General features: G+C 42.1%; 1 protein-coding gene across 1 annotated transcript in view; it reads right to left on the bottom strand.

Annotated features, from left to right (window-relative positions):
* The window catches only part of LOC111971402 (BMP/retinoic acid-inducible neural-specific protein 3-like), a 106,394-nt gene extending 93,919 nt beyond the window's left edge, over positions 1-12,475 (bottom strand). The window contains exons 1-2 of the mRNA XM_023998162.1: positions 11,888-12,475; positions 11,128-11,459 (exon numbers count right to left, since the gene is read on the bottom strand). Coding sequence (XP_023853930.1) covers positions 11,128-11,405 — 278 coding nt within the window. The 5' untranslated portion in view covers positions 11,406-11,459; positions 11,888-12,475. The remainder of the gene's footprint in view (positions 1-11,127; positions 11,460-11,887) is intronic.
* Positions 12,476-15,020: the final 2,545 nt, after the last annotated feature.

The raw sequence follows: 15,020 nt of genomic DNA on the forward strand, positions 1-15,020 counted from the left end.
GGGGGGGGACTGCAGCAACGCTATGAGCTGGTGACTGGGGTGCCGCGGGTGGTGTAGTAGCCGATCAGGGGCGCCGGAGGGGGCAGCCAATTGTCAAAATTCCACCTCAAATTCAAGTGCCTCCATTCAAATGCCCAGCGTACATACCTTATGCTACAGACACAAGACGCAGGCCTCCTAATTGTCCCCTTTAATTTCTAAGCAAAAAGCTGGAGGCAGGGCTTTCTCCTATAGAGCAACATTTTTATGGAATGGTCTGCCTATCCATGTGAGAAACGCAGACTCGGTCTCAACCTTTAAATCTTTATTGAAGACTCATCTCTTCAGTAGGTCCTATGATTGAGTGTAGTCTGGCCCAGGGATGTGAAGATGAACGGAAAGGCACTGGAGCGACGAACCACCCTTGCTGTCTCTAACTGGCCGGTTCCCCTCTGCACCGGGATTCTCTGCCTCTAATCCTATTACGCGGGCTGAGTCACTGGCTTACTGGCGCTCTTCCAACCCGTCCCAAGGAGTGTGCGTCACTTGAGTGGGTCGAGTCACTGACATGATCTTCCTGTCCGGGTTTGGCGCCCGCCTCGGGTTCGTGCCGTGGGGAAGGTCTTTGTTGCCTATACTCAGCCTTGTCTCAGGGTAGTAAGTTGGCGGTTGAAGATATCTCTCTAGTGGTATGGTGGCCGTGGTTGGCAAAGTAGGTGGGGTTATATCCTGCCTGGTTGGCCCTGTCCGGTGGTATCGTCGGACGGGGCAACAATGTCCCCCGACCCCTCCTGTCTCAGCCTTCAGTATTTATGCTGTAATAGTTTATGTGTCGGGAGGCTAGAGTCAGTCTGTTTTATCTGGAGTATTTCTCCTGTGTTATCTGGTGTCCTGTGTGAATTTAAGTATGCTCCATCTAATTCTCTCTCCCTTTTCCTCCCCTCCCAGAGGACCATCACCCAGGACTACCTGGCCTGATGACTCCTTGCTGTCCCCAGACCACCTGGTCGTGCTGCTGCTCCAGTTTCAACTGTTCTGCCTGCGGCTATGGAACCCTGACCTGTTCACCAGATGTGCTACCTTGTCCCGGACCTGCTGTTTTTGACTCTCTCTCTCCACCACACCTGCTGTCTAACTCCGAATGCTCAGCTATGAAAAGGCAACTGACATTTACTCCTGAGGTGCTGACCTGTTGCACCCTCTACAACCACTGCGATTATTATTATTATTTGACCATGCTGGTCATCTATGAACATTTGAACATCTTGGCAATGTACTGTTATAATCTCAACCCGGCACAGCCAGAAGAGGACTGGCCACCACTCAGAGTCTGGTTCCTCTTTAGGTATCTTCCTAGGTTCCTACCTTTCTAGGACATTTTTCCGAGCCATCGTGCTTCTACATCTGCATTGCTTGCTGTTTGGGGTTTTAGGCTGGGTTTCTGTATAGCACTTTGTGACATCGGCTGATATAAAAAGGGCTTTATAAATACGTTTGATTGATTGATTGATAAGGAACAACACATGATCAAGATGAACTAGGTACTAGTTTAAAGCAATGAAAGACCTAATTGTTACAAAGAATGAATGTATGGTATGGGCTACATTTCTGGATCAGTGTGCCATCAACACTCCTCACTCAGCTGTCCCTGAGAATGAAAGCTCTGTCACCACCGACACAAAGCACAGGCTCTGGAATAAACGCTACCACGGACCTCTGCTCCACAAACAAACACACACACAGGCAATGGCTGTGGACATGGCAGCGGAGACACCACCACGGACCTCTGCCCCATATAACTTCCGCCATCACGCACTTGTCAGGAACAATAAGCCATGTGCTCTATGAGCTCCTTGTCACGACTCCCCGAGCTACAGGGACACGCTACTGTGACTGTCCTGAGGCAGAGAAGAGGTCATGCTCTCACATGTACATCATGAGTCTACATATTAACCATTTAAAGCAGTAAATGTTATGTGACTGGAAACTGGATGTGTGACTGTAAACTGGATGTGTGACGATGTTTTGTGATTTTAAGGAGTCTGTGAAAATCATGTCCCTCTTGAAAGACAATATAGTATTATATTATATAGGCAATGAGGAGTGGCTGTTGCCGTAGAAGGACATCCCTAATAAAAAAAAAAAGTTGTTTTCACATGTCGAGCTTAAATTTTACATGTAAAAAAACTGTGGAATTGCAGATATACATTTCCACATGTGATTTTCACATATGAATGTGAAATAATGTTATTCTCCTCACATGTGAAAAGATGGTGTTAATATTTGGCAGAAACAATGTTTCCACTGGTAGAATTAGGGTGACCACATCTAAAATGTCCAAATGCGAGACAAGGGAACAATTTTGCGGGACATTCACAGAACAGTGCAATGAATACATTTTGTGGGTCAGGTTAATGGATCAGATTCAAATGGAGACATACACTACATGGCCAAAATGTGGACACCCCTTCAAATTAGTGGATTCGGCTACTTTAGCCACCCCATTGCTGACAGGTGTATGAAATCAAGCACACAGCCATGCAACCTCCATAGACAAACATTGTAAGTAGAATGGCCCATACTGACGCAGTGACTTTCACCGTGGCACCCTCATAGGATGCCAACTTTACAACAAGTCAGTTCGTCAAATTTCTGCCCGGCTAGAGATGCCCTGGTCAACGATAAGTGTTGTTATTGTGAAGTGGAAAAGTATTGGAGCAACAACGGCTCAGAAGAGAAATGGTAGGCTACACAAGCTCACATAACGAGACCATCGAGTGCTGAAGCGCCTAGCGCATAAAAATGATCTGTCCTCGGTTGCAACACTCACTACCGAGATCCAAACTGCCTCTGGAAGCAATATCAGTGATCAACCTCACTAATGCTTGAGTGGCTGAATGGAAGCAAGTCCCCACAGCAATGTTCCAACATCTAGTGGAAAGCCTTCCCAAAAGACTGGGCTGTTACAGCCACCAACTCCATATAAATGCCCATGATTTTGGAATGAGCTGTTCGACGAGCAGGTGTCCACATACTTTTGTAGTGTAGTTCTGCTATATGAAGGTCACTGCCTGTTAAAGGGGCAATACTTAGTTTCTACATAATATTTTTTTAAACGTATACATTTTGTATTTGTATTTATTATGGATCCCCATTAGCCAAGGCAGCAGCTACTCTTACGGGGGTCCAGCAAAATTACGGCAGTTTATACAATTTTAAAAACATTACAATACATTCAGACTGTGTGCCCTCAGGCCCCTACTCCACCACTACCACATATATACAGTACAAAATCTACGTGCATGTGTGTATAGTGTGTATGCTATCATGTGTGTGTGTGTATGCACCTATGTGTGTGTTGCTTTACAGTCTTCCCTGTTCCATAAGATGTTTTTTTAATCTGTTTTTGAAATCTTATTTTTACTGCTTGCATGAGTTACTTGATGTGGAATAGAGTTCCATGTAGTTCTGGCTCTATTTAGTACTGTGCGCCTTCCATAGTCTGTTCAGGACTTGGGGACTGCAAAGAGACCTCTTGTGGCATGTCTTGTAAGTAGTATGCATGGGTGTACGAGCTGTATGCCAGTAGTTCAGACAGTTCGGGGCATTCAACATGTCAACACTTCTCGTGAATACAAGTAGTGATGAAGTCAATCTCTCCTTCACTTTCAGCCCAGAGATTGACATGCATATTATTAATATTAGCTCTATGTGTACATCCAAGGGCCAGCCGTGCTGCCCTGATCGGAACCAATTGCAATTTGGTTCCAAGTCCTTTTTTGTGGCACCTGACCACACGACTGAACAGTAGTCCAGGTGCAACAAAGCTAGGGCCTGTAGGACCTGCCTTATTGACAGTGCTGTCAAGAAGGTAGAGCAGTGCATTATCATAGACATACTTCTCCCCATCTTAGCTAATGTAGTAGTATCAATATGTTTTGACCATGACAGTTTGCAATCCAGGGTAACTCCAAGCAGTTTAGTCACCTCAACTTGCTCAATTTCCACATTATTTATGACAATATTTAATTGAGGTTTAGGGTTTAGTGAATAATTTGCCCAAATACAATGATTTTAGTTTTAGAAATAATTAGGACTAACTTATTCCTTGCCACACACTCTGAAACTAACTGCAACTCTTTGTTAAGTGTAGCTGACGTGTATAGTGTTGAGTCATCCGCATACATAGACACTCTGGCTTTCCTCAAAGCCAGTGGCAATTCATTAGTAAAGATTGAAAAAAAGTAATGGGCCTAGATAGCTGCCTTGGGGAATTCCTGATTCTACCTGGATTATGTTGGAGAGGCTTCCATTAAAGAACACCCTCTGTGTTCTGTTAGACAGGTAACTCTTTATCCACAATATAGCAGTGGGTGTAAAGCCATAACACATACGTTTTGCCAGCAGCAGATTATGATCGATAATGTCAAAGGCCATACTGAAGGCAAACAAAACAGCCCCCACAATATTTTTATCATCAATTTCAATCAGCCAATCATCAGTCATTTGTGTAAGTGCTGTGCTTGTTGAATGTCCTTCTCTATAAGCATGCTGAAAGTTTGTTGTCAATTTGTTTACTGTAAAATAGCTTTGTATCTGGTCAAACACTATTTTTTCCAAAAGTTTACTAAGGGTTGGTAACAGGCTGATTGGTCGGCTATTTGAGCCAGTAAAGAGGGCTTTACTATTCTTAGGTATCAGAATGACTTTTGCTTCCCTCCAAGCCTGAGGGCACACACAACTTCTAGTAGGCTTAAATTGAAGATGTGGCAAATAGGAGTGGCAATATCGTCCTCTATTATCCTTAGTCATTTTCCATCCAAGTTGTCAGACCCCGGTGGCTTGTCATTGTTGATTGACAACAATAATTCATCACCTCTTCCACACTAACATTACAGAATTTAAAATTACAATGCTTGTCTATCATACTTTGGTCAGATATACCTGGATGTGTAGTGTCAGAATTTGTTGCTGGCATGTCATGCGTAAATTTGCTAATCCTGCCAATGAAAAAAATCATTAAAGTAGTTGGCAATATCAGTTGGTTTTGTGAAGAATGAGCCATCTGTTTCAATGAATGATGGAGCTGAGTTAGCCTTTTATCCCGGAATTTCAATGAAGGTCCTCCAAAGCTTTATACAATTATTCTTCATTTCATTTATCTTGGTTTCATAGTTTAATTTCTTCTTCTTTTTATTCAGTTTAATCACATGATTTCTCAATTTGCAATAAGTTTGCCAATCGGTTATGCAGCCAGACTTATATGCCATTCCTTTTGCCTCATCTCTCTCAAACATACAATTTTTCAATTCCTCATCAATCCATGGGGATTTAAAAGTTTTACAGTCATTTTCTAAATGGTTGCATGCTTACAGTGGCTTGCGAAAGTATTCACCCACCTTGGGATTTTTACTATTTTGTTGCCTTACAACTGGGAATTAAAATAGATTTTTGGGGAGTTTGTATCATTTGTACACAACATGCCTTCCACTTTGAAGATTAAAAATATTTTTTATTGTGCAACAAACAAGATATAAGACAAAACAAAAAAATTAAACTTGAGTGTGCATAACGTTTCACCCCCCAAGGTCAATACTTTGTAGAGCTACCTTTTGCAGCAATTACAGCTGCAAGTCTCTTGAGGTGTGTCTCTATAAACTTGGCATATCTAGCCACTGGGATTTTTGCCCATTCTTCAAAACTGCTCCAGCTCCTTCAAGTTGGATAGGATCCACTGGTGTACAGCAATCTTTAAGTCATACTACAGATTCTCAATTGGATTGAGGTCTGGGCTTTGACTAGACCATTCCAAGACATTTAAATGTTTCCCCTTAAACCACTTGAGTGTTGCTTTAGTAGTATGCTTAGGGTCATTGTTCTGCTGGAAGGTGAACCTCCGTCCCAGTCTAAAATCTTTGCAAGACTGAAACAGGTTTCCCTCAAGAATGTCTCTGTATTTAGTGCCATCCATCATTCCTTCAATTCTGACCATGAAAAACATCCCCACAGCATGATGCTGCCACCACCATGCTTCATTGTGGGGATGTGGTCTCGGGGTGATGAGAGTTGTTGCTTTTGCGCCAGACATAGCCAAAAAGCTCAGAGTACCTTCTTCCATATGTTTGGGGAGTGTCCCACATGCCCACATCTCCCACAAACACCAAATGTGTTTGCTTATTTCTTTCTTAAACAATGTCTTTTTTTCTGGCCACTCTTCCGTAAAGCCCAGCTCTGTGGAGTGTACGGTTTAAAGTTGTCTTATGGACAGATACTCCCATCTCTGCTGTGGAGCTTTGCAGCTCCTTCAGGGTTATTGTCGGTGTCTTTGTTGCCTCTCTGATTAATACCCTCCTTGCCTGGTCTGTGACTTTTGTTGGGCAGTCCTGTCTTGGCAGGTTTGTTGTGATGCCATATTCTTTCCATTTTTTAATAATGGATTTAATCATGCTCTGTCGGATGCTCAAAGTTTCTGATATTTTTTTTAACCCAACCCTGATCTGTAATTCTCCACAACTATGTCCCCGACCTGTTTGGAGAGCTCCTTGGTCTTCATGGTGCCACTTGCTTGGTGGTGCTCCTTGCTTAGTGGTGTTGCAGACACTGGGTGTCACGATCGCTGTCTTCAAACTCCCTGTCATAGATGAGTCAAGGCGCAGCGTGCATGTAATTCCACATCTTTTATTGAAGTGAAACCTTCACAAAAAACAGGTAAACAGAAACCGAACATGACGCAACCGTGGCGCACACAAACAGACACAGAAAATAAATAATTACCCACAACATTAGGTGGGAAAAAGGCTGCCTAAGTATGATTCCCAATCAGAGACAACGATAGACAGCTGCCTCTGATTGGGAACCACACCCACCCAAATCACACCCTGACCTAACCAGGTAGAGAAATAAAACGTCTCACTAAGGTCATGGCGTGACACTGGGGCCTTTCAGAACAGGTGTATATATACACTGAGATCATGTGACAGATCATGGTTAAATACAGTCCACCTGTGTACAATCTAACTAATTATGTGACTTTTGAAGGCAATTGGTTGCACCAAATCTTATTTAGGAGCTTCATTGCAAAGTGGGTGAATACATATGCACGCACCACTTTTACGTTTGTTATTTTTTAGAATGTTTTGAAACAAGTATTTTTTTTTCATTTCACTTGACCAATTTGGACTTTTTTGTGTATGTCCATTACATGAAATCCAAATTAAAATCCATTTAAATTACAGGTTGTAATGCAACAAAATAGGAAAAACGCCAAGGGGGTTGAATACTTTTGCAAGGCACTGTATTAGCAACTGGAATAAGCAATTTCATAAATGTGTCAAGTGCAGTGCCTGTTTGCTCATCTTTACTCACCACGGACCAACATATATTCTTTAGTAACATAGGAATGCCTACAAAACTGTATGACCTCTTATTTACTATATTAGGCCCAGCCTTTGAAACTTTGGTTTTCCTAGATATGGTTACTATATTGTGATCACTACATCCGATGGATCTGGATACTGCTTTCAAGCAAATTTCTGCAGCATTAGTAAAGATGCGATCAATACATGTTGATGATTTAATTCCTGTGCTGTTTGTAACTACCCTGGTAGGTTGACTGAACCAGGTTGCAGGCAGGTTGAACCAGGTTCAGGTTGAACCAGGTTGCAGGCACTAATTACAGTTTGAAGCTTTTTCTTGAGTGGGCAGCTTGATGAAAGCCAATCAATATTTAAATCACCCAGAAAATATACCTCTCTGTTGATATCACACACATTATCAAGCATTTCACACATATTACCTAGATGCTGACTGTTAGCACATGTTGGTCTATAGCAGCTTCCCACCCGGATGGGCTTTAGGTGAGGCAGATTAACCTGTAGCCATATTACTTCAACAGTATTTGACATGAGATCCTCTCTAATCTTTACAGGAATGTGGTTCTGAATATAAAACAGCAACACCTCCACCATTGGCATATATATATATATTCTATAAATGTCATAACCTTGTATTTCCACCACTATATTGTCAGTAGGTATTATCTAAGTGAGTTTCAGAGATAGTCAGAATATGCATGTCATCTGTTACTAGCAAATTATTGATTTCATGAACCTTGTTTTTTAAGCTACATATATTAATGTGAGCTATTTTGAGCACTTTTCTTCTGGGATGCTTACTTGCTTTCATTGCTTTACTGGGAAGCTCAGCAGCAGTAGACATGCTCATGTTTTTTATGTTAGTGCAGGGTGAGCTGCTCACAGTGGACTTCCTCCTAGGGCACACCGGCTTAGTGCTAACAGTATACATCTAGGCACATGATTACTGCATACAATAGCTGTAGGATCAGTAAAAGCATTCAGGGCAGTTAAAGGGACATATATTAGGTTACTTAAATTGTGCCTACTGACGCCCCGGTGTAATGTACAATTGCTGAAGCATTATGACAACTCTGCATCACAATGGTAGGCATTAGCTGATAATAATATCAACCCTTTGCTTCTTGAAGAAATTATATAAATGCCTCATGAGTTTAGTTCAACTTTCATACCCCATCAGAACCCCAAATATAAGCTTGTTTTACTTCAATGTTTGCAAACAAAGTAAATGTAAACAACCAGCCTACAAACATGGTTAAAACTAAAATGTTTATATCATGGATGGTCAGTCCTTGCATCCAATAGCGTAGTCTATGGATTTGAGAGTGGTTGCATTTCTCCAGCCACATATCTTAGCTCTTTACTGAAACTGTGGTAGGAGTAAAAGTTTAATAGAGAAACTGTGTTATTATATGGTGCAATCCTCTAGTGAGTGAGTTACGTTTGTGCCATTAATATCAAGCAAGATTTCTGAAGTCGATGACAAAATTCTTAGTATTTCAAACAAAATGAATGATGTTGAAAGCAAAWCATAAACCCCAAAGTACTGATAGTGAAACAAAACAGTTCAAGGAAATAATAAAATAAAAAATCTTGTCATAACTGGATACAAATTTTWTWTTTWTTTTWATTTTATGTTTTATGATAATGCGATAAGAAAAATGCCACCCTCTTTCCTGCAATTTTCCCTATCTTTGGTTATGTTACCCTGGTTTTGCTTTCACTGCCTTTTTCCTTTTGCAAGTTTTGGCACGTTAATTCCAGCAACATAGTACCCTGCATCCCACTGCTGGTTTTCCTCTGAAGTTAAGCAGGGATGGTCCTTGGATGGAAGACTAGATGTAGCGGGAAGTGTTAAAAACAGAGAAAAAAATCCACTGTGGGATTTTTTTTATGAGTCAAAAACATGAAAAACAAATATATGAAACTTCACTTATGTCCGAAAACCACATGTCTGACTGGGAAAATGACACAAGAACATAGTATATTATCACGTGTCCCAGGAACCAGCAGAGGCACCAATGTTCTCTGCGCTAAGAGTCTCCTAGAACAACATTTTCATTCACGTTACTTTTTTGATGTGTTTTTTTTGTAAAGGCGGTAGCATGCAGAGTTACATTTACCATTCATATCCCCATTAAATACTATTTAGTGTATGATTCAATCTTGTAGGGGTTTATCAAGGCTGTGTGCCTCTTCCTAACAAACATGGTTGTGTATCTAATTAAACAGCAATTACTCCCCAATTACACACAATCCCTTCTTAGATAAACCAGAGTCAAGGTCATTTTCCGCTGAGAGGATGGTCAGAATTAAAGTGTGGTGATATGTACACAAATAAAAGGAAATTAAATACAGTAGCTCTTGGTTAATTCTACCAATGTTGTACATTTGTATGGTATAGGAGTTGGCATGTTTTGGCCGACAGTCACAAAGCTAATCTGTCACAGCACCAAAGTAATCCCTGCTCTCGACAAATACTCACAGCTACTACACTATCCCTGGACTGGGTGAGGAATGTCATTAATAATATTCCATTCAAAGCTTTAGTCGATTCAGGGTGTCTTCATCTCACATTATATAGGCTCAACCACAAACATAACAACACAACAATGTGGATACAAAAGACAGATAATATAATATGTAAAAGCACACATTACATAGTAATATTCAACTCCTATGGTTAATTCAGAGTCTGTACTACTTCTTATCTCAAAATAACTATGTTTATGACATGAGAAGGGAGAGTTTATCCCCGATAAGGGATGAGAATCACTGAGGTGTTGCAATGCTAAGACACTATTCCTCTTTCACTTCCAGAGTCGGCAGAGGCACCAATGTTCTCTGCGCTAAGAGTCACCAGCAGGGGGGAGTAAGGCACTGAGACAGAGCGAGAGGGAGAGTTAACACTATCACACTCCTCTTGACTCCCTTTCCCTGGTCCCACTTTAAAAAGGTCACTGGAACACTGGAGAATATTCACGAGAGTGTGAGAGTGTAAGACAGAGAGTGTGTGTTGGGGAAGGTACACAGAGCCAGAGAACGGGGAGGGAGACAGAAAGACAGACGGATAAATACTGATCAGATAGACAGAGAGATCAGAGTAACCAGCGCAGTGTTACATTCCCCATCTGTGCCTGGCCGTGTCACCTTAGCCGGCTGCCAAACACCAGTGTGTGTCAATTAGGACCCTTCAGCTGGTATCATCCACTATGCTGTTCCAGCTATGCCATGCACAACAACATCACACTCAACACTATTCATAAAACCTGGCACACGCACACACAATCGCACCTGGGACACATCGCACAAACACCCATGAACACGCCCTGCACCTGAATGGAAAAAAACAACTACAAACTATGGGTATGGACAGGAGACAAAGCGTACAGCACTCACTACATCAAACAACCCCAGTATTCAACCCCTGACCTTGTCAGTAGTCAGAGCAGTACATGTTATTGATAAAGACCACTGGTTGTGAGCTACGATATATGAGGCTACTCTGTTAGACTTTGCAAACTGCCTCGCCCTTCCCATTATTTTGAAACTAGAGGTACATGCCAGTTTAGGTAGGTGCAAGGCTAAACCAATTTGTTTTGTAATACAAACATTCTGGCAATCTCACATGCAGCAATCTCACCTTTACAGGTATCTCTAAAGCATAGTGTCAATTTTACACTGAACCTTGCTGCTCAACAAACTCTCGATGATCTCACACATATATCACTTAACCTTGCAGCCATCTTTAATTAATCCCCTCAGCCAGACTCACCTGTATATCGTGTATTTGGTGGTGAATCCTTGCTGGTAGCGCTCCGTAAAGTCAGAAAACTCCTGGGAGTGATGAAAGGGCCCTTTGTCAGACAGGAGCCAGGCAAAGGGCCCCGTTGCATTGCTGGAGCCCCCTGCATCTGCAGCGGCCCCAACCCCAGTACGGCTGGCCCCCGCGGCCGCCGCCACTAATACCCAGCACTGGAGGAGGCTTAGAGTTGTACACTCCCATAGAACCATCAGAGCCGCCCGTCTAACAGTGATACACCGGCCACTCATGCTTCCCCCGCACCCGACGACTCTTCATTCTCCCCAAACTTCTCTCCCAGTGTCCTGGAGGAAAGAATGGAGACAGAAAGGATGGTTAGATGTTAGAGAGAGGGATGAGTGTGTGTTGGAATGAGAATAATAAACAGAGGCTAACACGTTGTCACTGCGTGTGTGTTTGTGTGTGATCTTAGTGAAATACTGTAGGTTCAGGAGCTTGTTATTTCTTGACCTTCTGCTTTACTGTAGTCTTCCTGACATTTTTCAATAATCAAGTAGGCTTTTAAAAGTATCTCCTTTTAAGATGATCTCCTGAATTACCACGATGCAATTTAAGTACTATAGTATAATGTGTACTGTAAATGTTCAATGTTTTCCCATCAATACACAGCCTACTTCATATAATTAGGTAAATAGCCTTTTCTACACAGGTGTCAAATAGACTGCATTTAATAGGCTATTGTATTTTCACACATTAGTAAATAATTGTTTACCTGATTCTGCAAGCTGTGTTGTACTAAGCTGATCACTGAAGTTGTTACAATGTCTCCCTGGTAGACCAGACGGTGAAGTTGTTATCAGCACAATGCACAGGAGAACGCGCATGAGATGGAGACCAAACGAGAAAAATCTATTTTCACTGGGTCAGATGCGCATACGCTATAAGGCCACGGAAAGTTGATGAATGAGCAAAGTGAGCGACATCTACCTGAATGGCTGGATACCCCCTCTCACCGCATCATACCTCCAGTGGGTACCCTCGATGATGTAAAATCCAAAGGAAGGAGAAGGCAACACAGCGCACCAGACAGTCGAACAAGCGCGCGTCGCTCGTTCCACCGAAGGAAAACAAATGTCACCTTCTGCAGGTGAATCTTGTGTTTTTCCAGGGATAAAATAAGTTATTTATGATGTTCCATAGAATTAACAACGCATGCATGCAAAAATACCTGGTTGCTTTCTCCTCCTCGTCAAAAAAAAGCCAAATGGTCCTCTTTTCTAATTGATTTTTACATTTGATTGGAGAGACTCACTTGGAGCACTGTGCACTCGAGTCAGTGCAATGCTTTCTTATACTCCCGTCAGTGTAGTGGCATGCATCTGAGTGATATTCGCTTGCTTGCTCTCTAGCACTATTAAAATGTGAAAGTTATTCCTAAACCGAGCCTCCTCCACTCCCCATTGGCTGAAGCGAGATAAGAGAGGCATGGTTTAGGTCTGGCTGTATAACAGAACGGATGGTCAATGTACTTACCCAGACAAAAAATGTGAGTACCCAGAGAAGATTTGTATGTACATATATGCGGGGGAATTAAAAATATATTTACATATATGTCCAGAATATATTGATTAAATGTATAACTTGAGCACATCACTGTATGTAAAAATATAAAAATATATATGTAAATTAAATATATTTTTGCACCACATGTATCATGCTGAATTGTAATGTTGAGTCTATTGACATCTGGTACCTTGGCATTAGGTTCCCAAAGTGGGATTTGCATGCAAAAGTAAAACATTATTATACAGCTATTGAGGCCACTTATGAAACATAGTAGCTATGTTTATTTCGAAAAGAGAAAAATGAACCAAGAACAAATTTCTCCCGAACTGTCAATCACAATTTGAAATGTTCCTGAGCCAAGCCCCCAGCCACCTCAAACTGACAGAGCAGTCATTGCAATTTTGAATATTCTGCAGATGTCAGCGCCAAACATCTTTCTCATGGATAATGGCCTTTTATGTGATTATATAATCAGAAGATATTTTCTTCAACTGCCTGCAAACAAGCGTTTTTACCGAGCTATAGTAGGTAAAACAGCTAGTAAGCTAGCTACTCCTTTAGTTTGACAACACAACATGCAGTGTGACTGACCAAGATAAGAATTGTTTTGGATATTAAAGCTCTGAGTTAATGACATGTAGCTATGTGTTAGATATCATTTAATTGCCAAAGCTAGCTAGTTAATGGTAAATGTTGCTTGCCAAGTGTCACGTGTGCTCCCTCTCCGGCCTCTAGGTCACCAGGCTGCTTGTTGTGGTGCACACCTGTCACCAACGTTGCGCATCATCCGACTTACCTGGACTCCATCACCTCCTTGATTACCTGCCCTATATGTGTCACTCCCTTTGGTTCCTTCCCCAGGCGTCATTGTTTCTGTTCTTGTGTCATGTCTATGCGTTGTTCATGTTTCTTATTTTGTACTATGTTGTCTTTATTTATTAAAACACTCACTCCCTGAACTTGTTTCACAACTCTCAGTGCACATCGTTACAGAATGACGCCTCAACAAAGGGAAGCTGTGTGTTTTATTTTTTTGTGTTGGAGGTGATGTCGGGTCCGGGTGTCCGAACCTACAGGTTTCCATACCTCAGCGGGATTGTTAGGCTCCCATGCCTCAGCTGGTGAACAGGTTCCCGTGCCTCGACCGAGGGAACTGGGGAGGTCTCAGCCGGCTCATCAGGCTCTCAGGCCTCAGCCGGTTTGTCAGGTTTACTTATTTATTTTTATTTCACCTTTATTTAACCAGGTAATCTAGTTGAGAAGAAGTTCTCATTTACAACCTGGCCAAGATAAAGCAAAGCAGTGCGACACAAACAACAACACAGAGCTACACATGGACTAAACAAGCGTACAGTCAATAACACAATATAAAAAATAAAGTCTATATACAGTGTGTTCAAATGGCGTGAGGAGGTAGGCAATAAATAGGCCATAGTAGCAAAATAATTACTATTTAGCAGATTAACACTGGAGTGATAAATGAGCAGATGATGATGTGCAAGTAGAGATACTGGTGTGCAAAAGAGCAGAAAAGTTTTTTTAAAAACAGTATGGGGATGAGGTAGGAAGATTGGGTGGGCTATTTACAGATGGACAGTGTACATCAGCAGCGATCAGTTAGCTGCTCAGATAGCTGATGTTTAAAGTTTGTGAGGGAAATATAAGTCTTCTGCTTCAGCAATTTTTGCAATTCATTCCAGTCACTGGCACCCGAAAACTAGAAGGAAAGGCGGCCAAAGGAGGTGTTTGCTTTGGGGATGACCAGTGAGATATACCTGCTGGAGCGTGTGCTACGGGTGGGTGCTGTTATCATGACCAGTGAGCTGAGATAAGGAGGAGCTGTACTTAGCATAGACTTATAGATGACCTGGAGCCAGGGGGTCTGGTGACGAATATGTAGCGAGGGCCAGCCGACTAGAGCATACAGGTCGAAGTGGTGGGTGGTATAAGGGGCTTTGGTAACAAAACGGATGGCACTGTGATAGACTGCATCCAGTTTGCTGAGTAGAGTATTGGAAGCTATTTTGTAGATGACATCGCCAAAGTCGAGGATCGGTAGGATAGTCAGTTTTACTAGGGTCAGTTTGGCGGCGTGAGTGAAGGAGGCTTTGTTGCGGAATAGAAAGCCCATTCTAGATTTGATTTTGGATTGGAAATGTTTGATATGAGTCTGGAAGGAGAGTTTACAGTCTAGCCAGACACCTAGGTATGTGTAGTTGTCCACATATTCTAGGTCAGAACGTCCAGGGTAGTGATGCTAGTTGGGCAGGCGGGTGCGGGCAGCGAACGGTTGAAAAGCATGCATTTGGTTTTACTACCGTTGAAGAGCAATTGGAGGC

This window comes from Salvelinus sp. IW2-2015, linkage group LG13, assembly GCF_002910315.2.
Source record: "Salvelinus sp. IW2-2015 linkage group LG13, ASM291031v2, whole genome shotgun sequence".
Lineage (NCBI taxonomy): Eukaryota > Metazoa > Chordata > Actinopteri > Salmoniformes > Salmonidae > Salvelinus > Salvelinus sp. IW2-2015.